The sequence below is a fragment of the Sceloporus occidentalis genome, unplaced genomic scaffold (genome assembly GCF_023333645.1).
Source record: "Sceloporus occidentalis isolate IW3139 unplaced genomic scaffold, rSceOcc1.0.p SCAF_4, whole genome shotgun sequence".
Taxonomy (NCBI): domain Eukaryota; kingdom Metazoa; phylum Chordata; class Lepidosauria; order Squamata; family Phrynosomatidae; genus Sceloporus; species Sceloporus occidentalis.
This window is the reverse complement of record NW_028316984.1, coordinates 142,903,873-142,929,418: the sequence shown is the minus strand read 5'-3', so window position 1 is coordinate 142,929,418 and position 25,546 is coordinate 142,903,873. Positions and strand designations below refer to the sequence as shown.

Below are 25,546 nucleotides of genomic sequence, written 5' to 3'. Positions count from 1 at the left end.
TCTCAGCTTTGTAGCATGTGAAATTCTTTGTTTAAGAGTATGTTTTGGGACAACAGGCTTGGGCCCCATTCACACTTATGTTTTTGAGCTGAATAGATCCCGATCGCATAATTGATGCGATACCGAATCAAAGTTAACACTACATTTGCCATGATTGAAGCTGTCCATGGCAATTTAACCCAATTCACATTCAGATTTACCTTTGAATCGCTAAACTGCAGTCAAGCCCTCCCTTCCTGTTTTGGGAGAATTGCATCACAGTGTCCCGAATGTAATCGACAGCGTATTCACATTTGTGGCGATCTGCGTCTTTTCAAAAGATGCAATAAATGCTCCAGAATCAAAAGTACTGGTTTAAGTGGGCTTTGCACTGCCTCCCCTCACAAACCATGCCCGACGTAATCGGCACGAGTCTGAATGAAACCCCTTTAATCCGGTTTGCCAACCGGTTTATTATGTAATGTGAATGAGGCTTTAGAATAAAGAAGAAAATAAACAGCATTTCATTAAAAATACTGTGACCGACTACATCAAGATCCTTTGCTACTGTGGCAAAAGGAACCATTTGTATTTCAAACATACATGTTTAAACTGTGCCTGTTTAAATTCAAATTGTGTGTATCTGAATGACTGATGTGTTCACAGCAAAACTAAAAAAAACTCCAAAAAACAAACACCAGTCATTTAAATACATATAAAAAAGAGTTACAACCAATATTTAATTACTTTAAATGTTTCCTTGATGTCCAAATGAATACTCAAATTTCCTTGACAAGCTAACAAATAATGCAGTCACCAACAAAATACTTAAAAGTGACAGCTGCAATTTAAAAGTGGGAAAGAATTAACAAAGTAAAGCTATTAACATGAAACTGAATGTTATGAACAATTATTTTTGCCGTTAAAGAACCCATCAGCATCATTTTGCAGAAGCTGATCCTCCCCCAACAGACTTTGTGTTTTGATTCTGCTTTGACATGGTGAGATTACCTGACACTGCTGCTTACCTATTGAAAGTTCCTCAGGCGGAGGCACTCCCAGCAAATAATGGAAAAAGAGAGCAGCACAACGGAGATAGGATGTAATGCCCTTCTTAATACAATCCCACAAATACCAGCCTGGAACTGTTTGACTATAGCAGCTGCAACACAGATCAAAAACATGGATTTAATATCTTGGTATTCTCAACAAGTTTCGTAGACATGACACAAGTCCCTGGCTGACCAAAAAGAAAGGAGGGTTGGAAAGAAATTTTAAATGTTCCTTCTCTAAAAGAGAGATAATTCCTCTCTGGAAACACTCCTTAAACCAATATTTAGCAAAACAGAGATTTCTTTCTGACATAAAAATATATACTTCGGAGCTTTACTGAGAAGTCAGATCAACAGCCACAGAATGGACATGCTGGATGTCTTCCATTTCTAGTGTTCACAAGGTGTGCAGTCCTAAAGAAATTCATAAACCCCAGAGATGGCTTAGTGAATATTATGCAGACAATAGCAATATTATTCAGATAATGGTTATGCATTTAGCTTTCTAAGAAGAGCATTGAGGAATTTGTGAGAAAATATACAGGGACCTGTCCCCACTTGACCCTCCATAATTGAAGCACCGCCTTTCTTTTGCTTCATACAGCTAATAACTGTATCTGTGTGTATCACTGTAACAACACAGAAATTGTCTGTTCATTTGTTTCTTTAAAGATGCTTGTATACTTATTTTGGAAGACTCCCAGAATGCTTTACACAAAGTTATTCAAAACAATGAAAATCAATATAAATTAAGTAACAAAACACAAAAAGACAAGTATTTACTTTGAAACACTTGTATAACTTCCTTCTCCCCTCACACTAAAGGTGGCCTTGAAAGCCTGGAGCACCATGACACTACAGATATTGTTGGGCTGCATCTCCTAGCAGCTCTAGCAGTGATGAGGAATGCTCAAGTTGCAATCCAACATTTGGGGAGCCAAATGATTCCCACCCCTGCCTTAGAGCAAAAATCCCTTCAGAATTCCTACCTTGTGCACGCTTTCTTAGAATTTACTCACTATTATCGGATTTTTGTCTCTGTGGTGAGCCACATCTCATGATTTTGGTTAAAAAAATCCTGTCAGACTATTTCTGTTTTTCATTTTTTGCCTTTTTAGTCCATTTTCAGGGATTGGGAGTCAGGGAGAGTGTCTGGGTGATTTTTTTTAGTATTGCTACCACAACAGGAAGGAAGTCAGTGTGGCACAGTTGTTTGAGTGCTGGACTACAACTCTGGAGGCCAGATTTCAATTCCCACTCAGCCATGAAGCCAACTGGGTAACCTTGGACAAATCACATGCTCTCAGCATCAGGAAAAGGCAATGGCAAACCTTCGCTGAACAAATCTTGCCAAGAAAACCCCGTGATAGGGTCGCCATTGGGTCGCCCTAGGTAACATACACACCACAACACGCAGTGGTTTGGAGACTTATGAGAACAAAACTTGAATATATATTTTAAACAGGACAGGAAGTCTGGAAGCTTTGGGGGCTCAGAATAGGTTTCAGGAATTTTCCACACCTCTACAATACACATTTCCCTGAGAATAAGTTCTAATGAACTCAGTGGGGCTTGCTTCTAAGCATACACACACAGGGGAAGCAAAGTATGAAAGTAAAAACTTCCTCTGGCGAGCTTACAATACATAGTACAAAGTAAGGGGCACAGTTTTTTCTTTGCTACCATTAAGCTTGGAGGTGTAGTCTATACTGTGTTTCACAGACTAACCTTGTGTATTTATGGATGGATATAGCTACAGTTGGTTTGCAAAACACAGTATAGACTACACCTGCATGCTTAAAGGCAATAAAGGAAAGCCAGTGGTCATTACTTTGAACTATGTATTGCAAACAAGCTACTGTAAATTAAGTTTTTTGCTTCCATGCTTTCATTCCCCTGTCCTCAAAATGTTAAATATCAATTATAAAATACTACTTGTCTATCTATTATTTATTTTATATGTTGCCTTTCTCCTGGAAATGAACCCAAAGTGGCTCAGAAATACAACTAGTTAAAAACGTAAACCATATATATAACACATGCACCATATAAACACCTCCCTGGCAATGATTATATATTAAAAGACTGCTTGAACAACAATATCTTTGCCTGTTGTGAAAGGAAAGCTTGGTGAGGACACAAGAGAGACATTTCTCAGTGGCTGCTCCCACCCTCTTGAGTGCCCTTCTGGGGGCTAGACTAGCCTCCCATGGAAGAGCATTTGAGAAGTTAGGGGCAGCCACTGAGAAGTGTCTCTCTTGTGTCCTCACTAAGCAAGCCTACGATGGTAATGGGACTGAGAGTAAGCCTACCCCTGATGATCTTAGCATTCATACAGGATTGTATGGAAAGATACAGTCATCTACCAGACACACAACAGGGAAGCTACATACCCACTTGTGATCCTACATACTTCTTTACAAAAAGACTCAGCAGCTTGTGCTTCTTCACTATCGTTCTGTATCCGAACAGAGAGATGTTCTGCAAAAAATGGTTAAAAAAACCAAAAAAATAAATTAGAATTATATTACTGAAGATAGCCATTCTCCCTTTCCCTTTTTTAAAATAAACTGATTATACTTCTATAAAGATCCACTTCAATCCATATATACAGAGTACCATTAGCCCTCATATGAAAAATAGCATGCCTGGTCAACTTCTAAAGTGAGGGCAAACATATATGTAATATAATTTGCCTCATCCTGTGATGTTGGAGGAAGGGGAAATGCAGCCTTAAGCCCAAGAGATACCCATGTGGAACAAGGGACAAAAAATCCTTGCAGCTACCACATTGATATTCTGCTGCTGTTGATTAAAATAAAACATAGAGAAGCAGTGCCATGGACTTGAGCTGATCTTGTTGAAAAAGTATGCTTACTACCCTGGGATTCAGCACCAAGATGATTTACACACAAAAATACATAGGGTGCAGTACTTTTTTTTACGCTGGCCCTTTAGTCACACAATCTATTTATCCATTATTTTATCAGAGATACCCAGTTAACATAAGAGAAACCGAACTAATGTCACCTTTTCTTATTGAATACAGAGATCTATCTACCCTTCCTAAACCTTCTTATCCAAGCAATCAGGCGAGAAAAGTATTAGATCTGGAAAATCAGGCTTTCCAGTTTTGCATGGCAAATTCATAACTATTCTTATACATGGTAGATTTATTTGCCTTTAAAAAATAATGTCAATAATGTCATAAATATATACACATACAGACTGGGAACAGAACCCCATAACTTGTCAGCACACTGTTCACAGATTTGTATTGGGACCCTAGACAATGAATTCACTGACAGTAATTGCTCCGCTCTAATTACACATCAAAATGTAAACAACGTATATCTGTTTGTACCCACCAGAAAGCAAACGTTTCTAACACAGTAGAGAAATGGTACACTTAAGAGAATAAGAGGATCTACAAGAATGGCAAAGATGGGCAAAAGGAAAACACTTAATGTCCTCTTACTTCTCCCTGCCATCCCTGTTTCATCTTCTGCCATGTGGTTCACCTTTCCCAAGCAACAGTGGGAAGTGTCTTACAGCCTTCTTCATGATTTTGACAAAAGAGAAAACCTGACCACACTCAACTCTATTTTGTGCTCAAAGTGATAAAAGTATCTTTTAATCAATTCATAATGGGATATGGTAAATAGTACAAAGAGAGAATGGGAACCATCAGGCAAATGGCCTCTGGAGAAATTGACTGCCCAGAATTTTCAGGCTGTGGTGCCACCCTTCCCAGAGTTACCCCACTCAAGCAGATATGAGCAAAATGTATACATTCAACCAATGATAAGGATACGGTGTTAAGGGAAAGGCAAAGACCATTATGATTCTCATGTTATTTCCATGCAAAAGTAGTAGATATCTACTTTTCACAACTGGTGACTTCCATGCCAATGGAGTGGTTAATCTGCTCCTGATTTTTCTCCACAGTTTAAAAGGAGCTATCTTACCTGCTAAACATATTTGGATACAGCACCTCAGACAGCTCCATGACGTTCAGAATGGATTCAAGCTACTAGTTCCATTAAATGGCATAGATCTTGCCTAGTTTTATCCTTCCTACATTTTGGGCTCTGGAATATCAGCATTTGAGTCCATGCTATATGGAGTAGTTTTTGAGCACTAGAAGGCATCAATGTGTCTTGCCAGAACATCTAAAACTCACAGTCCTCTTATGAGAAAATTCTCATGAATTAAAGTTATGCTTACCTGTTGTTGTCGTAAGAATAATCTGTGTTATATGTGCCATAGTGATCAAATGGAACAGGTAGAGGTGATTACAGGCAGAACTAATACATGAAGGCTGTAAATCAACAGTCTCCTCCCAATACAAAGATGGAAATGATAACACAGCTTCAACCTACAAAGGAAAAAAGAAACTGACATTTAGAATCCTGGTATTCATAACAGACAATATAAAATAGTACAACAAACAATATAAAAACTGAAAATATGACTCAAATAAAGTTTTTTTAATGAATTCCTTAACAAAATTTAATGGTGTTAGATATGATATGTTTACAATTTAATTAATAAAGAAGACTTTAAGTCAAGAATGGGAAACATGTGGCTCCCCAGATGCTCTTATATTGCAGCGCTAAGGAACCTTAGCCAGCAAAGCTGGTGGTGAGTATGATGCAAGCTGCAATCTAATAGCATCCCTGTTGAGTTGAGATTTAAGAAAACACATACCACAAGCTCAAAATAACCAAAGGCATTTTCAAAGTATTTCATTTAATGGACTAACAAAGAAGCTGTCAGAGATATCAAGACTGGACAAGCTAAGGGACTAGTACGTACAAAGGTTTAAGTCTGAAAACTTACCAAAACATGGAACAGATCTACATCTAGAAGGGATGGTGTGTTTTCCACTTTTAAACTGGGCAGGAGAACTACAAAAGCAAAAGAAAAATATTTCAAAAGACATTTGGAATCTTTGTTTTCAGCAAAGCTACAACAGATTGGAAAGGACAAATCTAAATTTATTGAAGTAAGATTTCACACACACACACACACACACACACACACCCCTGAACAAAAACTACTACAAAATTCTGTGCCTCTTTTCTCAATTTTGTTGAGAGAAAATTAATGTTTACAAGAACTTTAAACACTTTCTTCCTAAAACTTGTGATGGGGAAAAACTGTCTTACCTCCAAGGAGTCGTACAAGATGTCGCTGAATTAGGTTTTGTGGTGAAGTGATCCTTTGAGCAGCTGCAAACTGCACTAGTGCTTTAAGACCACTGTGCTAGAGAGTGAGGGGAAGCAGGAGAAATGTTTCATTAAGGAAGTTGTACTTGGCTATCATTCTCTTTAAAACTCTTTTAATGGATAAAAATAGCCCTTAGAATCTATATTAAGGATAGATAATAAGGTAGGAGAAAAGATCTAATATAAGAATATGTGCTAACTCCTAACCTGAAGTGTAAAACTGAAACAAATCAGATCTGAATTGAGAAATCAGGTATGCAAATCACTGTCTGAAAATTACTTTATTTGAATGTTGTTTCTGCATATTTAAAGATATCCTGAATTTGATCTTCCATCCTATAACAGGAATACTCCCGGGCTTCAAAACTAGTCATTTTATTTAAGTGAGTGACAGTAGTAGGAATTAAGACAGTTGAAGTCAAAGCCTTGAACCTATGTCAGTTTTCAATTTGTGCTTTTTATTATCCAAGTACAAACATGCTCAATACATCGCACAACACTACCTGCAGAAAAAGGAGATTTTGAGTTGTAAAGTGTTCTGAGAATAATCTAGACTAGTACTACATTATCCAGAGAATTGCTGGGTATCAGACCTAGTCCATGGACCACCACTTTGAGTAGTACTGATCTAGACTGACATCCTTCTCAGTGCAGGATCTACAGGGCAAGATGCAACTACAGCAGTCTGAACAGATGGCCATCTAACCTTTGCTTAAGTAAGTCCAGCATTTTGAAGTTTCTTACAGAAAAAAGTAATGACTTCATGACAAACATGTAATTAGAATGCAGTAATTAAACTCACTCTGTGCAATTATTTTATGCTTTCAATTAGCCATGACTGAAGATGTACAGAAAAGAATGAGAAGTACTTACCATGGAGGGTCATTCTGAGATGGCAAGAGGAGCAATCCACCACGTGAGAGTTTTGCCTGCATGCCAACTGATTAGGCATGAGTTATTTTCTGTTATATCCATTGAGACTTCCCCCATCTCCTTTAGCTCTGTCCTACATTCTGTCGAAACACAAATCCCTAAACATAAATTCTCTCCTCCCCTCTCTTGCCTTGCCTATTAATCTGAAGAGAGAATGTGGATTGCTCCTCCTGCCATTCCAGAATGAACCTTCATAAATACAACCTCTCATTCTCGGGATGGAAGGTGGAGCAATCCACCACGTGAGGGATGTAGCCAGGCTTCCAACACTGGATGGAACTCAAGTATGTATGAACTACCGCTTGAAGCACCATCCTTCCGAAGAATGCCTGTGGTGATTTATACTTATCCGATTTATAGTCTCATGAAGGTTGTTCATTAACTCCAACCTGCTGTCTGACACACATTATGCAATGGAGACAGCACCAGCAGATCTTGTAGCCATAGACTGTGTTTAGTGTGGTAATAATAATAATAATAATAATAATAATACATTCTTAGGTCAGTGTTTCCTGTCACAGTCATAGCAGTGGAAAATGCATGTCTTAATCCAACAAGTAATCACATTTCTAGATGCCTTTTTGTCCACTGACCTAGACTGAATGATACTAATATTGCTTCTGAATTCCTAAACTGTTTTGTCCTCATCATATAGATTCATATAGCCAGGGGCATTGCCACTCCCAGTGTCACCCAGTGCAGGGGGGGGAGCATGGCTGCTGGGATTTTGCCATGGTGGCAGTGGCCTCCTTACGAGGTGACCGTGGAAACTGAAGCCAGTTGTCTCTCTGTCCACTGGAACAGATTGTTTGAGTCTACAATCAACAGAATTGATTATAGTCTGCCCTGATTGCTGACATACACTCAAACTGACATGTTGTTCGTTAGGATTAGCGCATACAGTAACAATCCGACAGTACATTCATAAATTTGATCATTGCTATTTGTACCTTCTTCAGTTCCAATTAATTGATATTGTGCCTCCTGTTCGCTGCGTTCCACATTCTTTGAGTTGCCAAATGGTTGCAGTAAGCTGCACAACCTTGCATCTGTGGTTACCTGCATTCGATTTTGAATATGCCAAGGCGGTCCTTTGTCCAGATTCTCATCTTGCTGACAACATTTCAATCCTTTCCTCAAATGAAATGGCACTTTTATCACATAATGCTCCTCTTTTCCAACTGCTTCTTGATATGGAACCAACAGTATCTGTAACCTTCTAGAATGGAATCTTCCCCGAGGCACTAATTGAACAGTTAATATTAACAGTCCCAAAACTTTGGCCAGCAGCATTATATCTGCTCTGTTCAAAGATATAAGCTTCCTTTAAATCTATAGAGACCATCAAATCCTCTTTCCTCAAATTGTCTTTCATGGTTTGTAAAGTCTTCATCTTGAAGTTCATGTATCTCACATAAACACTGAGGTATCTGAGATTCAATACCAGGTGATAAGTTCTATTATTTTTGGACACAGTGAAGAAAATAAGAATAAATTCTAGCGCATCTCTGATCCACTGGAACCTCCTTTATTTCTCCTATTTCTTTTTCATATTCTTTTGCCACCGGGAAGAAAGATATCTGCTTTTCGGTCTTTCCTCAAACCATATCTTGTATCCTGATATTACTACTTGAATTAACTATTGTTCTGTTATCTCTGCCCACAAATTACCAAATTGTAGTAATCTTCCCCCTGCCAGTGGAGTCCTCTCACCAATACTTCACTCTTTCCTGTTTAAAGGAAAAAGCTCCTCCTCTTCCCTGATTCTGCCTGAATGGAAAATTTTGTCTTCCATAACTTGCCCTTGGTCTCTATCATTGCTGCCTCTCTGTCCTGTAATCTGATTGCCTATTAATTCCACTTCCTCCACTAAAGAAATTGCCTGAACCATAAATGAATGTCTGCCAATAGAGACTTTGGCGGGTTACAGACGGGCAAAAAGGGGTGTGCTCATGATGTCATGAAGGTATAGCCTTTAGACGGCCCTTACCTGAATGCTGCCATGAACATGCCGCCTGCACGCCCCAAGCGGGAAGAACCGGCATTAAAAAGGTGCCGCCTTTTCCCGCTTCTTTTCTATATACTGCGCAGCTGCGCATCTCCGTCTGTAAGCTGCTGCACCAGTACGCCAGAATTGTTACGCCGCTAATTTAAGTTGCCCATTTAAAGGCTCCGAGTCAGCTGCGTCGCATAATGAGTCGGGGTCCTGGAACATGCGCAGTTTGCACCGAGGCTCTAATTAGAGCGTCAGATGCCATGCAGATGTGGAAGCTGCAGCACAGCTGCACTCTATTTTAATGCTCGTAACCCTAACCCTAGAGCAACATGTACGCATGCGCTGCTAGAATTGTGGAAAGTTTGGAATTTAAAGTGAACCCCTACACATATTCCTGCACCATTTTCACCTAACAATAAAAAAACACTAAAACTTTAAATATTTACATATGTACAAGGGAGGTGATGGGGGATGGCAGGGGGACAGCGGTGGCAGTGGTGGCAGCAGCGACAGCTGTGGTTGTGCATTGCAGATTCAGCAAGAGTGTGGGGACCAAAGGAGAGGAGGCATCCATGATGCTGGTGACACTGGCAACGTGCAAGCGGACAAGGATGCCAACACCAGCTGATCACTAGCTGGCAGGAGGCCACCTTTGTTCTTGGGTAGGGCAGGGGAAAAAGTTTAAAGGGGTCTGGGCACTTTAAATGTGCACATATGCTTTCTGCCGCTGGTGCTGACCGTCGCAGCTGCGCAGCTGCGCATCCGCCAGCCGGCAAAAGGAAAAAAAAAAGCCGCGTTTTTGGCCGCCCGTGCGGAAGCTGCCTCTCTCTTTGCAGCGTCCTGCAAGGCGGCGGTATGGAAGCTGCGAGTAAGAAACGGCCCCAGGTGAGGCGTCTTCACTACCCCCAGTGTGGAAGCCCCATCCACCTTAGCCATGCCCCCGGGGCGGGCGGTCTGGAGGCTCCGTATTCAGGGGAAGACACCTTCAAGACGTCTTCCCCTGCCCGTCTGTAACCCGCCTTTATTTATGCTCCTTGCTGCAAAAGCAGTGGAGTCATGTCTCACATCTGCTACATATTGAAGTCCCCTCTTTACTCTATCTAAAGCTCTGTATAGCGCATGCATACTTAACGTCTGATTCTACAATCTCTTGAATCCATAGCACTGCCACTCAAGAGAACATTTAGGTCACTACTGAAGCTCATATTGTCACCACCAAGGCTTTGTGTGCATTTCTAAGTGCCATATCTGCCTGTCTCTCAATTACCCTCTTCAATGTTGTACCCCCTTCACATGGAACAACAGTACTGGAGAGCAATACTATTATTGGACCAGCCACGAGTGGAATTTTAAGAAGATTCATTTCCTTTTTTCTCAAAACAACATAACTTTTGACTATCCTTAAAAAAAATTAGGATTTAGGTTTGTTTTCCACTCTGTCTCAATGAACTCTTAAAACATTTCAGGCAAAGGAATTACCTCATCTTGAGAAACCTGCTGCCTAATGACTGATGCTACTTTGTCATCCTTTTCACTTGACTCTTGAGACTGATTGTTTCCTATGTTATTCCTTAGCCCCAAAGTTTGCAATACCTTTTTCAACAAGCTTTTGAACCATTCACTCTAAAACAACTTATATGTTTTTTATTTCACTATCCTCTTCCTTATTTGACAATCTCCCATCTGATTCATATTCCCTTTCTTCTCCTATCTCATGCCAACTCTATTACCTTGCCACAATCCTCATTTTTCATTTTTACTTTTACTCACTGGGTCAGCTGCCTCCGAGCCACGCTTCGCCTGGTCTTGGTCTGCTGTTTATTGCAACTTTTATTTTAATTTCTTCAGTCTCACTCTCAGTTAAGGACTGAAAATTTTCTCTCAATATATCTTTTTTGTTCTCCTCAGAGACACAATGGCCAGTTGTTATCTGGGATTTTATATTTTTTGTCTTTTCCTTTCCCACTTTCCATTCTGGTGTCTGTGTTTCCATTCTGTATTTTTCTCTATTTTCTACTAATTTTATTCTAGTCTCTGAAATTTTTTTTGTTCCTTCTATATCTAAACTTCCTAAGTACTGGAAAAGGTTTTTCTCTGACAGGCTGGCAGGACAGGTAATTAAAAACTAACGGAGAAGGGAAGAAATCTCAATGGATATAACAGAAAAGAACTTAGAACCTGGATTCCTGCCCAGTTGGTTGTCAAGTGAAGCAAACCCTCAGGTGGTAGATTGCTCCACCTGCCATCCCAAGAATAGAGAAAACCATCCCTTAAACTCAATAATTATCCTAGAGTATAATTTTAACCAATCAAATGTTAACTGCACAGAGTGTCTGCAAGTTTGCTGTAACACATCTAGCAATTGTTCCCATTTTTCAGTTATAATTATGATTTTGTCAAAACACTTGTGTATAACATAAATGGAGGAAAGCTGTTAAGGAGCTCTCCCTTTGGAATATCTCCTAAGGAATTACTAATACATTTGCTATTACTATGGCAGTTGTCTAATAATAACTACATTTTAAAAATCATATATACCTGTCTATTTTGTAGAGAACCAAATAAAGGCTTGTCCTCATCTTCTAGAAGATTTTCTTCAAAAGAAACAAAAAATGTTTATGGTGACTCATGTACAGCAAAAGCTGGAATGGCTTGGACTTAAGTTTCTATGAATACCATAAGAGCATATTACTACAAGACTATTAGTGCAGTACATGAACTTTTCTTCTTAGTTTTGGCAAAATGCCATGCCCCCATTGGCATTTTATTATATAAATTAAATGAAACATTCAAATTAGCTGCCATTTTATTCTAAACATTTTCTTACTTGGATGAAGCATGACCTTGAAACATTCCTAAGTAAAGTAACATTTTCTCTGATGTTTGCAAATTCTAATATGATGGCCTCCTTTAGCTCTAATCTGTTCACGGAGAATGAGTTTTGGCACACCCGGTATATATATTAATTCAAATTCATTAACTTGACAGAATAAGAACTTTTCACATATTGGTAAGATGGCAGTTGTATGTGATTTGCTTAAGGTCACCCAGTGGGTTTCAATGGCTGAGCGGGGAATCAAACCCTGGTCTCCAGACTCATACTCAAATCACTATGCCACAGTGGCTCTTAAGATAGCAGTACTCTCATCTTACTGCTCGTCAAGCAATTCAGTAGGTTTTCAAAGCACACTTCTCAATGTGAGTCTGTAGTTGAGGGCTAACGATTCAGTGATCCTCCATGTAAAACTTAGATGTCATGGAGAAGGCTTTGCTAGAACATGTTTGGGTCAGATGGCAAAATTTCCATCATATGAATCCCTCTCCATGGCTTGCTATGGTCCAAGTATGAACACTTGGATAGCACATTACTACAAAACAGCCAGTGTAGCACATGGCAAGTCCCTGTTGCTAACTTCAGTTTGATTGTGAACCAACTATGTGCTCTAAAGCAAACAACCTTGTCTCTCAGTTCAATGTAAGCACCACCATCTGCTGTAGAGAAAGCAGATATAGGTAGACAAAGGGGCGAGGTAAACACCTCAGTAACATCCATTCCTATTGCTGATTACCAAGGTGTCTGGCGGGGGGGGGGGGGGGGAAGGGAGCACAGCTAGTAAAGTGTTATTTGAAAATGTGGACCTCTTCCATTCAAAGATAGGAGGTAGGGAGAAAACCTTCCATGGTATCCCTCATCACTTTTCTTCGTGACTAACTAAAAATCAATGCAAACTGAATTGACCAATTGTAGCTTTGAGTGATGTGGTCTCACTTTTACAAGATTACTCTTCCAGGAAATGGATATATCAGTATTTCTGATTTCATGTCTGAAAACAATTCTGACATCCATTTTACATCAAAGAACATTAAGAGACTTTTGAAGATATTTTTAAAAAATCTACATTATGAGTCATACAAGTACAAGGCAGCTTTTACTTCCTGACATTACAACAAAGTATTTTATTGTCCCTTTGAAATGGGATATCCTAATAAGGTACTGTGAGGTTTTGAGTTTAGTTCATTATTACCTACTTTATCTAAAACTGTACCATATATTAGTATTTCAGAAATATAATTTTAGTAGCATTCCTATATTGGAAAAAATAAAGCTCTACCTGTTCTTAATATATAAAAAAGCTAACATTCAATCTGTTTAAGAAATTCTATGTTTGACTTACCTAAACACTGAATAGTAAAAGCACATGTGCTCCAAGTCATCACAGGAATGCGTGGATCAGTTTCATTGGGAGCAACCTTTAATCCAATCCTATAAATTGCACTGGCAAAGAGAACCACCATCTCCTTGATACTATTAGAATACTTGACTCTGTGAAGAGAGCCAAGAAGACCTCAGATGGTAAACTGGTGATGATAAACAGAAGGTTCAGTGAAGGTTTGTAACTGTCATTATGAATTAGCCATTTTTGGTAATACCTTAAAATCTTTACAGCATTTCAACAACAGGGTCAAAGTTACAGTAGACAACTTTAAGGTCTCTACATACTTTATGCACTTGATCCAAATTATATACTTAAAACAAGGATGGCCAATAATTAGACAGAACTCGGGCAGAGTTTTTTGCTTTTTTCTTTGATGAACAGAAAGAAAAGGCAAGTTCCATTATAGATTTTAAAAAATAAAAATATTATTTCCAGCATAAGCAAAGATGACACACAAAAAACAAATATAGAAAGAATAAAAATGTCATAGAATATACTTCTTCCATACTCTAAGCTCCCAAATGTGAACTATTTAGTTAAGAAAACAAATAAACAATAATTTTCCTTCCAGAACACTTATACTTTCACTTTCCAAAACGAACAATTAAAACCAATGCTAATCATACTCCTTCCCAATACTCCAATCCCTATACATCAAGGAGAATCAGAAAAATGACACTCACAAAGGCTGAACTCCAAAGCTAAGAATAGAATGGAAATCAGATGAGGAATCTTCCATTTCTTTATCAAGTAAAGATGGAGCAATTGGTTGTGTTTCTTAAAAAAAAAAAAAAGCAGATGTCAAACTGAAATAACATTATTAATTATACTTTTTTAAAAAGTCTAGAGCATGAAATCAGATGTATTTAGCCACATATAGCAATCTGTATTGCAGTGTTCAGATGACTAGATGACTATGCATACAAACTAGTTTAATGTTTTCTTTTATTTTTATCAGTTTCATGCAGTATAATATAAAAAAGTGTTATCATTATTATTATTATTAAACTTTATTTCTAAAGTGCTGTAATTATACACATTATAACGCTGTAATTATATCACTCAATTTACAAATTCTTTAGATCATTAACTAGACTAGTTTAATCTTTGAATACCACTTTTCAGCTGAAATTTGTGAGTCTCAAGAGCAGAAACAATCATAAAGCCATTTGAATATGTGTGCAATATACCACAACAGTTTTAAGTGTAGTAGAAAGTCAAACTCACATAAAGAGAAAGAATTAGTATGTTAATTGACTACACCAGAAGTGTACAACCAGGTAAATTACAATGAAAATGTATATATAAAAAATACAGGCTTCAGAAGACTGTATTACAATCAATCAACAGAAGAAATGGAATCATAACCCATTCAGTCTTTGTAGGAGAATAAACTCCTTTTAAAATGCCTTATACTTTCCCTTAGACAGGCCTAAGTTCCATTTTAAGAAACATTTTAGAAGCTACATTCAGTCATCTATAATTAAGCAAGACAATAAGCTGTCATGCTTTCCAAAAGTGTACCTCTAGCAATATAAGAAATAATGTCTATAAAATTCTGGGAATGGTGCTTGTGTAATGAGACTTTCTCTTTCTCCCTTTCTGTAGCCTGTTGCATCTCTCCCAAAGCTGATTCAGATGGTCTTTCTACTTTCTAGAAGAGATTATAAGAACATGCTAGGGACTACAAAGGGTTGCATTATTCCCTTGTCATTCTCCTGAATGAAGGAATTCCATCACCAGGGAAGACTTAACTGGACACTCCACCCCATCAATTTTAATTCTCAGTAGGCTATTCAAATTGTTTCTCCAAAGGAAAAGTTCTGAATAAATTATACAAACCTTCAGCGTTTTTCTTGTTGTAACCAGATATCCGGGCCATAACAATCTCCATCCACTTTGAGAGGGACAGAAGCTGCGCCACCACCAATGCATCCTCACTGGCAATAAAAAGCTTAGTTATCATTTTTACAAGCATAACCTGAAATCTAGTCACTGCAGCCTAGTTTTGGAAACGTTCATGCCTTATATAGTAAATAAGTTAAATAAATACATTTATTGTACATCAAAACAGCTATTTACCGGCTGTGATTATTCAAACACATAATTTCATTATGAACAGATCAAATTTGTTCAAGCCATGCAATACTAATATTTCCTCTCGGTAGAACAAAATATCTCAACAGGCAGCTTTATACTGAGGGAGACATGGATGAGGACCTCCTCTGCTGTGCTGTCTTGATTATGTGATAATTTCCCCTTTAAAGGCCAAGATGGGTCCAATACAGTCAGCCCTCTGTATCCATGGATTCAAGCATCCATGGCTTGACCATATTTAAAAAATATATGAATTCCAAAAAAACAAAACAAAAAAACCCAAAACACCAAACCCTTGATTTTGCAATTTTATATAAGGGACACCATTTTACTATGCCACAGTACTTAATGGGACTTGAGCACCTAAGGATTTTGGTATCCACGGGGGGGGGGGGGGGGGTTGGGGCTGGAAACAAATCTCACCAGATACCAAGGGCCCACTATACTGGCATTCTTCCAGCACCAAGTAAAACATCAATATCATACAAATCTGTACATTTTTATAGTTTCAAATTATCTGTTTGTTTTAACAGCATATAAAGTCTTGCTTTAGCTTGCTAAACTGTTTAATGCAGTTGGCCCCTGGTATCCGCAGGGGATTCGTTCCAGACCACCCCCCAGATACCAAAATCCATGGATGCTCAAGTTCCATTGTCCCCAAGGGCAGTGCGTGCATGCAGCCATGCAGGCATTAAGGACAACAGAACTGCAATGGTGGCATGTGCACGTGGTCGCACTGCCATCAGAGACAGCCCCCGCTGTCTCCAATGGTGGTGTGGCCATGTTAGAGACAACGGGACTTAATGGTGGCACAGCCAAATGCATGCGCTGCCACTGGAGACACCGGGGGCTGTCCCTAATTGTTGCACAGCCACGTGCACACGCTGCCATTGTGGATGATGCAGGCTTGCTGTCCATGGATGCTTGAATCTGCAGGTGGCAAATCTGCAGATACTGAGGGCTGAGTGTATGTTTTTAGTCTATTTAAATTAATTTTACTGTTTTAGATTATATTAAACTCTTTAAATTGACTTGATTGTACATTGCCCTGAAATGCTTGAATATACCATGTGATATACATATTTCAATAATAATAAAATATTTATAAATAATATAAAATCCTAGTACAAACAGAAAATAAACATTCTCCCCAATAGCACAGTGGGGAGAAGCATCTGCTGGACAAATGAAATGCTGTAACATACCTATTTATTTTCTGTGTTTCCAAAGGGATGATAGGTATCACAGTGTTGCACAGGGATTTGCAAAGTGGGCAGAGATACTCTCCATTCTCCAAGTCAAAAACCTGTTCAACATGATGACGTTGCCGAGAATTTAGCTGAATGGCTTCAAAGTATCTGTAATCATTAAATGGACAACCAAAAGAAAGGCTTCTAGAACATAATGCAAAAGCAGAGTTATGATATTCATTTAGTTCTTTTCTGTGTCAGAATATTTTGCCATTACACATTTGGATTATGTTGCATTTTTGATCTTGTGCATAAGAGAAAAGGAGGGGCAATATCTGGGATCCTACCATTTGGAGTATACTTTGCATCTTTTGGGTTTTGCCAAACTTGCTACTGGGATTTATGAGAGATCAACAAAAGCAGAGCACAGTGTGAGAATTTAGAACACAACAGACTGCAGCTACCTAAATCCAACAGGCAGTACATGCCTGTGACAGAGCAGAGTACTAGCCTAATCTGAAAATCTGTATCACAGATTATTGGCAAGCCAATATGGTCTATAAGAGGGCTTTTGTTAGTGACAGCTAATTGCTTCCCCAGCCTGGAACACAGCCAAATTCCTGAAATCAACAGCTGCCCAGACAAAGTGGTAGATAGAGAACCTCCAGCTGGTGACCCGACTTTGTTGCTCCTCAGCCTTCCCTGTGAAGGAAGGACAGTGAACAGAAGCCCACTCAGCAGGAACTTCCAATAGGCAGCTAAGGCTGCATCTGTACTGCAGAAACAACCCAGTTTGACACCCTTTTAACTGCCATGGCTCAATGCTACGGACTTCTGGGAAATGTAGTTTGTTATGGTACTAGAGCTTTGGAAAACTAGTTCCCAGAATCCCATAGCACTGAGCCATGGTAGTTAAAGTGGTTTATCCAGTTTATCTCTGCAGTGTGGATACAGCCTAAGTTCCATGCTCAGGATTCAGATGGTTCCTGGATGTGAATATGCACCCAACTTTGCAAGTATCTGGAATCTTGACTGGAATGGAAAGTGGTGTGCAAGGTGAATGTCTGCTATTATCTCCACTCAGTAAAGAGGTAAGTGGAGTCCCGGTGGTGCAGTGCTTAAATGCCAGTACTGCAGCCACAAGGCTGTAAGTTCAATTCCAAGCAGGGTTCTAAGGTCAACTCAGCCTTCCATTCTTTCGTAGGTCAGTAAAATGAGCATTCAGCTTGTTGGGGGCAATTGGATTACACATTGTAAACCACTTAGGCAGTGCTAGTTCACTGATAAGCGGTAGAAATGTACTTGCAACTTGCTACAGTTTCCTCTAGCCATTTGACTGGGAATGGGAAAGGACATGAGGAGGGAAGGAGCCAGGAGCTGGCCTGTGCAGGCCCTATACGTGGTCTGAAGACTGAGAGCAATTATCCCTCTCCATTTTCCTGAGTGCTGCTTTTAATTCCAGTTCCATACAAATGGAATAAAAATTCCTCTCTTCACTGCATTTCATTTAAATGGATCAGAAACTATAATTAGGAAGATGTTCTACATGAATAGAGGCAGAGACGATGTATACAACAGCCTGGAGAGGAGGGGGGGGGGGGGTCATTTTCATCAATGGCTGAAAAAGAGCTTAAGCCCTGATGCAAATAGTACCTTGTTCTCAAATGAAAGTTGACAGATTATTTAAAAATCAGCTCATGTGGACATAGGTTTAGACCATAGGAACAGGCTTTTCAGATATCCATTTATATCTAGATGTACTGATTTGAAGTGAATGGCCCTTTTTAGGGACAGTTTTCAGCCCTGTATTATTTCCTGGCTCTAATATACTCCAGAACTCTTCTTTTTTTAAAAAGGCTTTAAAGGATTTCAATCACATGGAAGACATGTTCATTTAAAGAGTCAAAGTAGTCAATGATGCCTAGTCAAATTTTCAAATAAAAATATTTTCTACTGCAAGCAAAAACCCAGGAAAACCCCCACTATATTTGGAACTCACTAGAATATACAATAGACATTATTGACTCTAAACAGGTTTTTCTACCTTTATTTTACTTTGCAGTTCTTTCAATATAGGTATATTTTACTTCATATATTTCAGTTTGTTGACTGTACACATATTTCACTTTGATGTCATTTTTTCCCCACTGAAGTATCTGAGGCTGTTTGACCATTCATTACAGAGGTAGATAGAACTATGTGATCTACTTTGTTTTTTTTTTAAATAAAACCCTATAATCCACTTAGAATTAAAGAATTTCAGGAATTGTTTTGAATATCACAACTAAGTGGCACTCACTGTTCTTAAATATGTAAGCCTAAATGTAATTGTTAAGAGAGTTAGAGTGGCATTGTGGTTTGAGTGTTGGACTAAAACACTGGGAGATCAGGGTTCAAATCCCCACTCGGCCATGGAAACCCACTGGGTGACCTTGGGGAAATGACTTGAGCCCTTTTGATGGTATTCAACTCGCAACCTTATGGTTTTGAGTGAATGGCTGCAGTACAGGCATTTAACCACTGCTCCACCAGGGCTCCTTTCTGTATATCTCCAGATGTACTTTCTGCTAATGCCTGCATTAATATGCATAAGAACTCTGGAAGAGACTGTTTGAAAACTCATAGTAGATAAAGCAAATAAATAATATTTAGTAAATGTTGTTTGCTTACTTCTGCCAGCAGGAAGCATGCATCACATGTCCACAACTGCCTGTATGAGTTCCACATGACAAATCAGGATTCATGAAGAGAGGATCTATTTTATCTGTTTAAGAAAAAAAAATGTACACCATTACATCAAATGTGAGTTTACATTTGGCAAAATCTTTTCTAACAAAATTAAGACATCTAGTTCTGCCAGACAAGTTCAGTTTCAGAGAACTAGGAAGAGTTAAATGAGACTTCTATATTATGTCTCAAATACAGAGCATATCAGCTTTACTCTTAAATTCTATTATATTAAAGGTCAGGTTGTTTTTGGTTTTTTCAAGTCAAAGACAAAAGGTCCCACCAGAGTCTAAACTCCGAACTATAACTTGCACCACATTTATTTTTATTATATAATACTAGAATGAAAAGCAAACCAGAGCTATTTTGTTCCTCTTGTGATTTTTCATAACAATGGCTTTACCCCCACCCCCCACCCCCCGGATGAATTTTACTTCAGACAATAAAACTTAGAATACAGTTTGTTTAGAGAAACTGGGGCATCTCCTTTGTACCTTTTCTCAGCTGCAAGGGCAGAATACTAACTTGTTTCTGTCCAGAGTCAGCATTATACCTAATGTAAGGGTGTACAATTTACAGTGATGTCCCTTTCTCTCTTCCCTCCTCAATCTGTTCTGGAAGATTAGCAATATCATTTAAATTTCTATACGACTTCATAATGAATTAAGCAATCTCTAGGCGGTTTACAACGTGTAAGCCAATTGCCCCCAACAAGCTGGGTACTCATTTTACCGACCTCTGAAAGGATGGAAGGCTGAGTCAACCTTGGAGCCCCTCAGGATTGAACTCATAACGTTGTGGCTGCAGTACTGGCATTTAACCACTGTGCCACCAGGTGTCCCGGTTAGGGAACCATTCTAGAACAAATAGTTTAGGGCCAAGAAGAGCTGAAAGGGAGAATATGTCTTCTTGTTCTGCCGCTGGAAGCCTCCTGGTGATAAAATGTCAGAGTGCGAGACCAGAATCCTGGACAATCAACCAGTCGGCTTGATTGATAAATCAACAGCACTTTATTGATAGCTCCAGAATCAGCAATTCTACATCACTCAGCTTCATAGCTGAGACTGACCCCTCCCAGCCAAACCAATGCATAAATTCCCCCCTGAGCCAAACTACTCCTCCCCTTGCAAAAGCCCGCGCAACAGGACCCCTCCTTCTCTTTACTAGTTCCCATCCTCCATTCCTCCCCCCTGAGCTGCTCTTCTCACAGAAACGAAACTGCATTCCCAGTCTCTGTGAGCCCGACCGTCAAGGACACTAGATAGCCCACACCTGGTCCAGCCTAGCACTATATATCACTATCTCTAAAGCCTAGCTAAAGCACAACCCATCCCCCCAGCATCCACAGTTACTACATAGCTGACAGAATACATCAGGATTTGAACATAAAAACTAGTTGAATTTTGCTATACGCATTTCCTTCAAGATGACTTCTAAAAAAACATTAAAAATGCTTCAGTACAAGAAATATAGTTATGTAATTTGCTCTAACAGATGCTTTACCAGAATGGGACCTGAACCCATACTAGTGTCTATGCACCAGGTAGGTTGGGGGGGGGATACATACCTCCTGAAAGTTCTAGCATCTTCCCCCTATACTGGGTTAAGACAGTGGATTTCTGGACACAGGCAGATAAAACCATGGCAGCACACTCTAGCCTCACTTCCTGTTCTTCCTGGCATAAGATGCATGTCAAGATTTCTTTTTCTGTTATAGATGGTCCCCTCTTAGGCCCCAAGGTAATTCTGGTATAATCGATAACTGGTGGGCTGCTAGAAAGAAACAAAAAGACTCAAACTAGCAAACTTGTGGCCAGCAGTTAGGTTCAAACAAACATTATTTATATATAATGAAATTATGCTTTAAAATTAGGTATGTATTGCCTTAGTGCCCAGCTGAACTTCAATAAAGATATCCCTCTTTTCTTAAGTTTATGTTGTCCAAATAAAAAGGGCATCACTGGTTTCAAACATAGTTAGTTGCTGAACGGGCAGAAGAGAATTCACAGTACATCAGAAGGAATGTCCATATTGGTGTTGATAAAGTTTGGTTCTCATGATACTGATAAACTGCAATTCCTGTCATTCCTCATCACTGCCTATGCTGGCTAGGCTGATGAGAGTTGCAGTTTAGCAACATCTGGAGAACCACACGTTCCCCCTCTAGGTTTTTGACAGATCTGACTTGGACTTGCAAAAATTATGGAAGAACAGTTGTATCCTATTATGTGTTTCCATTTGTGAAACAGAAATGGAACAATGGATGCAAGCTCCAGGAAAAGAGATTTCACCTCAACATTAAGAGGAACTTCCTGGCGGTAAGGGCTGTTTGACAGTGGAACACACTCCCTTGGAGAGTGGTGGAGTCTTCCTCCTTGGAGGTCTTTAGACAGAGGCTGGATAACTATCTGTTGGGTATGCTTTGATTGAGATTTCCTGCATTGCAGGGGGTTGGACTGGATGGCCCTTATAGTCTCTTCCAACTCTATGATTCTAAGTGCTGGAGGATCAAATTATCTCTCATCACTGAAGGCCTCCAATTCTGCTCCAAAGGGTTGAGGGACCCTGTAGAGTAGAGCTGGGGTGGGGCTTCAGGGGAGGAAGGGAAGGCAAACTCTTGCTGGATGTGGCAAAGTCTGTATGTGTAAGGTTGGATATAGTCCAGTGAATACTTTTTCTAGAAACTATGATTTCTTCTGGCATGCTTTATAAAAATCAGACAGAAGGAGAAAACCAAGTCTCAAGATCATGTTTACAATGTTTTCTTTTTACCCATATGCTGAAACCCAGATAAGAGAATTATGTTCATCAGAATAAAGGATGATATCCTGGTTTCACAGAAGCCTATAAAACTCTTACATCAACCAGCCATTTATATTATTTTGTATTATTATATATTGTCAAAAACTAGCCAAAAATTTATTACAGAACATTGTTTTTTCCTACCTTTCCTCTTCCATAGGATCTCTTCCCTGTACTTCTTGTGTATTTTCATATAACAGCTTATGTGTTTCAATGAAATTCTTCTGTAAAGCAGACATCTGGGCCATGATTTTCTGGCGATGAAGTCTGGCTGCTTCTGCTTTTCTTTTCCTCTCAGCTTTCTCTTTGTCCTGAATTCTTTGCATCTTTTTAGCAGCAGAAAAACAAAACAAAACCAAAAACAAACTAAAGCAAGAAATAGTATCTTTCAGGAATGATTTGTATTGGGTACTTTAATGGTTGTAGGCATAAGAAGATATGTTTAAGGGATGTGGAGCCCTTGTAGGCTCGCCAAAATATTACTGCTGAACATTGTGTTTCCCTCAGAGCCCAACTCTAAGCTATAACCACTATGCTGAGCTGCTGGCTAAGTTAGATGACTAATTCAGTTAGATGACTAAAATGGACATGGAAAAGCTGTTTTTCGCTAAACAATATTGCCACGATCGAATTAGTGGAATGCAGTAGACTATACTTGATCTGCCTTGACTTAAACAAATAATCAGCATTCTCAAAATGCTGCATCAATGCAATATCTATAGCAGGGGTAGGCATCCTGCGGCCCGTGGGCCGGATGCGGCTCGGTGAGGTCTTGGGACCGGCCCTAGCCCGGTCCTGCTGCCGATTGCCGCTGGGGCCTTTGGTGTCTTGTGCGAGGGGCATGGTGGGGCAATTGTCTATAGAAGCCTCAGAAACATGCATTTATCTTAACATTTTTTAAAAATCGGCAAATTTTTTCGCATGTCCTCCATTTTTTATTAAAAAAGTGCCCTCCATTTGAAAATTTTGTCCTACATTTGTCCTGGTTTATTTATTTATTTATTTATTTTAAAAAAAAAATCATTTAATTATTTATTTTTTGGCTTTGGCCCCCCAGTTGTCTGAGGGACAGCAACCCGGCCCCCGGCTCAAAAGGGTTGCCTACCCCTGATATATAAGATAACAATTTAAGCCAGTAAACTGTAGATAACAAAGTGATGCTCCTTCAGCCTAAAATGATCCACCCTTCTTTGGAAGAGGGAAAATACAGATAATTTTCAGGGCAAGAAAGTTCAGACAAGTACTTACTGTGATATGCCGCTACACAGACTAGATACAGAAAAATCTGTCAGAAAGGCATATTGGTGAAAGAATACACTGAGAGATGTAGAAGTTTCTTTCTAATCACATTGGATCCCAATTTGGAAGTTCAGTTCTTTTCATTATACAAAGACACTGATCATACAAATATACGGCTAGTCCAAGGAACTGAAATTTGAAGGGAGAACAATCCAGCTTTCTTGAGTATGCATTATCTATTTCCTGTCTGTGGTTACCTCGTTGCTTTTTGTAGACTCCAATCCAGATGCTGCAGCAGCTACTGTGGGAAGGCAAGATTTCTCTCTTAGACATTTTACTGTTTCAAACATCTGTGAAAAGAGATTTAATGGTTAAAACAAGAATAGATTCTGCATACCGTGCATGCAGCATATCAAATTTACATTTCCTTATAAGAAAGTTATGTGGACCTGAGACACACTGTAATAATAACAGTACCAGCATTCAATGCTGCTGCGGCCGCCGCCACTATCCCCCATCCTCTCACTATCTTTACTTGAAAGTTGAAATTCAATTATCATTAATGATTTTCTAACTCCCAGTTTCTGAAGAGTTGAGTTAGGTTAGCATAAATCTTAGGGCTCATTCCCACTTACATTTAAACTGGTTTGGGATTCGCCTTCGCTCCATGTTGGCAAATCGATTCCAAAAGGTCTGTCATTCCCACTATAAAAGCGGATCTTTTCATTATGTCCTTGTAATTGCTTTTTTTTTGGCATGATTGTCATCCCCACTAGTTTGCACCGCTTCAAAATGCATGTCAATCATCTGTGCATCATCAGTGACATAAGCGGCAGCCTGGGCTCTCGGTACGGAGAGGGCACTGGCAGGCACTGGGCCTCTTGACTGGGCATCACTCAGGAGGTGCTTCCCCCAAAGAGGTGAATAGGTGCTCAGGAGCACAGTGCTATAATCCTCAAAGGACTTAATGGCGCATACACACACACACACACACACACACACACACACACATATATATATATAATAAATTGATCGAAGATGGACCCTTGTTATACGCTGGGGTTTGATTCCAAGATCCCCTGTGGATAACAAAATCCGTGGATGCTCAAGTCCCATTAAATATAATGACATAGCAAAATGATGTCCCTTAGAAAAGTTGGAAAATCAAGGTTTGATATTTGAAATTTATACTTTTTTTGAACATTTTCAAACCATGGATGCTTGAATCTGTGTATAAAAAATCTGTGTATAAGAAGGGCCAACTGTATTTGCCTTTTTAAGTAGATGCAAAATCAATGAATTGAACCTTCTATGATTTTTTTTAAAACGCACCCATAGGTCACACCACAAGCACAAAGGGAGCGCTGGGGGAGGGGGGGATGGTGGATCTCCCAGAAACTGAAGAGGGATGGTAATCACCCCTCTGCCATTAGTCCCTCCCCTCCAGAATGATGTGATTCAGATCCGTCATTCCCACTTGTTGAACATGCTTCAGAATCAATTCTTTCCAAAAGAATCACCAACAAAATAGTGTCTGGAAAGAGCAGTTTTTTGCATTTGCCTCGCTTCATCGCTATTAAAACCGATCACATTAGGATCACAACCGGTTTCAAATGGAAACAACGGTCGTATAAATCGATTGGCAGTTCACTTTAAATCATAGTGGTAACGAGCTCCTGGTGAGTCAACCAGCACAGGTGGTAAACTGCTAGGGATGGGAAATTTGCTGCTCCTTGCCCTTGCAGGGTGTTTGTCATTTAAGTTCTTGGATTTGTAAAAATTATGTTTAGAGGCAATAGAATTTTCAAATGAAGCAGGAAGCATCTCAATTTCTGTGTGTATGTGTGTTGAGGAAGCCATCCTGCTGAGGACAGATGAGATACCAAGAAATAGAGACAACAGAAATCTATTTGGCCGGGCCAAGCTCTGGGTTTCCTACCAAAGTTCCTCTGCAATTGGCCAGATCTTTCGTTAGTATATTGATTTGGGGGATAGTGTAATAAGAAATGCTACCCAGTGGGCTTATCTCTGTATACACATGGATGGTTCCTGAATGGCTGGGATTGTCTTTGGATGGAACGTA

At 39.3% G+C, this 25,546-nt stretch overlaps 1 protein-coding gene across 6 annotated transcripts in view; it reads right to left on the bottom strand.

The window, feature by feature from the left end:
* Nucleotides 1-25,546, bottom strand: part of UBR1 (ubiquitin protein ligase E3 component n-recognin 1) — a 130,869-nt gene that overhangs the window by 43,289 nt on the left and 62,034 nt on the right. For all 6 annotated transcript variants that reach the window (XR_016280967.1, XR_016280968.1, XM_089521859.1 and 3 more), the window contains 14 exons: nt 23,721-23,813; nt 22,369-22,550; nt 20,990-21,195; nt 19,366-19,459; nt 16,711-16,863; nt 15,251-15,348; nt 14,092-14,185; nt 13,367-13,515; nt 11,730-11,785; nt 6,203-6,299; nt 5,874-5,941; nt 5,259-5,409; nt 3,425-3,512; nt 1,008-1,141 (listed from right to left, as the gene is read on the bottom strand). Coding sequence is in view for 4 of the 6 variants with exons in the window: in XM_089521859.1 (XP_089377985.1) it covers nt 1,008-1,141; nt 3,425-3,512; nt 5,259-5,409; nt 5,874-5,941; nt 6,203-6,299; nt 11,730-11,785; nt 13,367-13,515; nt 14,092-14,185; nt 15,251-15,348; nt 16,711-16,863; nt 19,366-19,459; nt 20,990-21,195; nt 22,369-22,550; nt 23,721-23,813 (1,663 nt within the window). In the remaining 2 variants the exon portion in view is untranslated. The remainder of the gene's footprint in view (nt 1-1,007; nt 1,142-3,424; nt 3,513-5,258; nt 5,410-5,873; nt 5,942-6,202; nt 6,300-11,729; nt 11,786-13,366; nt 13,516-14,091; nt 14,186-15,250; nt 15,349-16,710; nt 16,864-19,365; nt 19,460-20,989; nt 21,196-22,368; nt 22,551-23,720; nt 23,814-25,546) is intronic.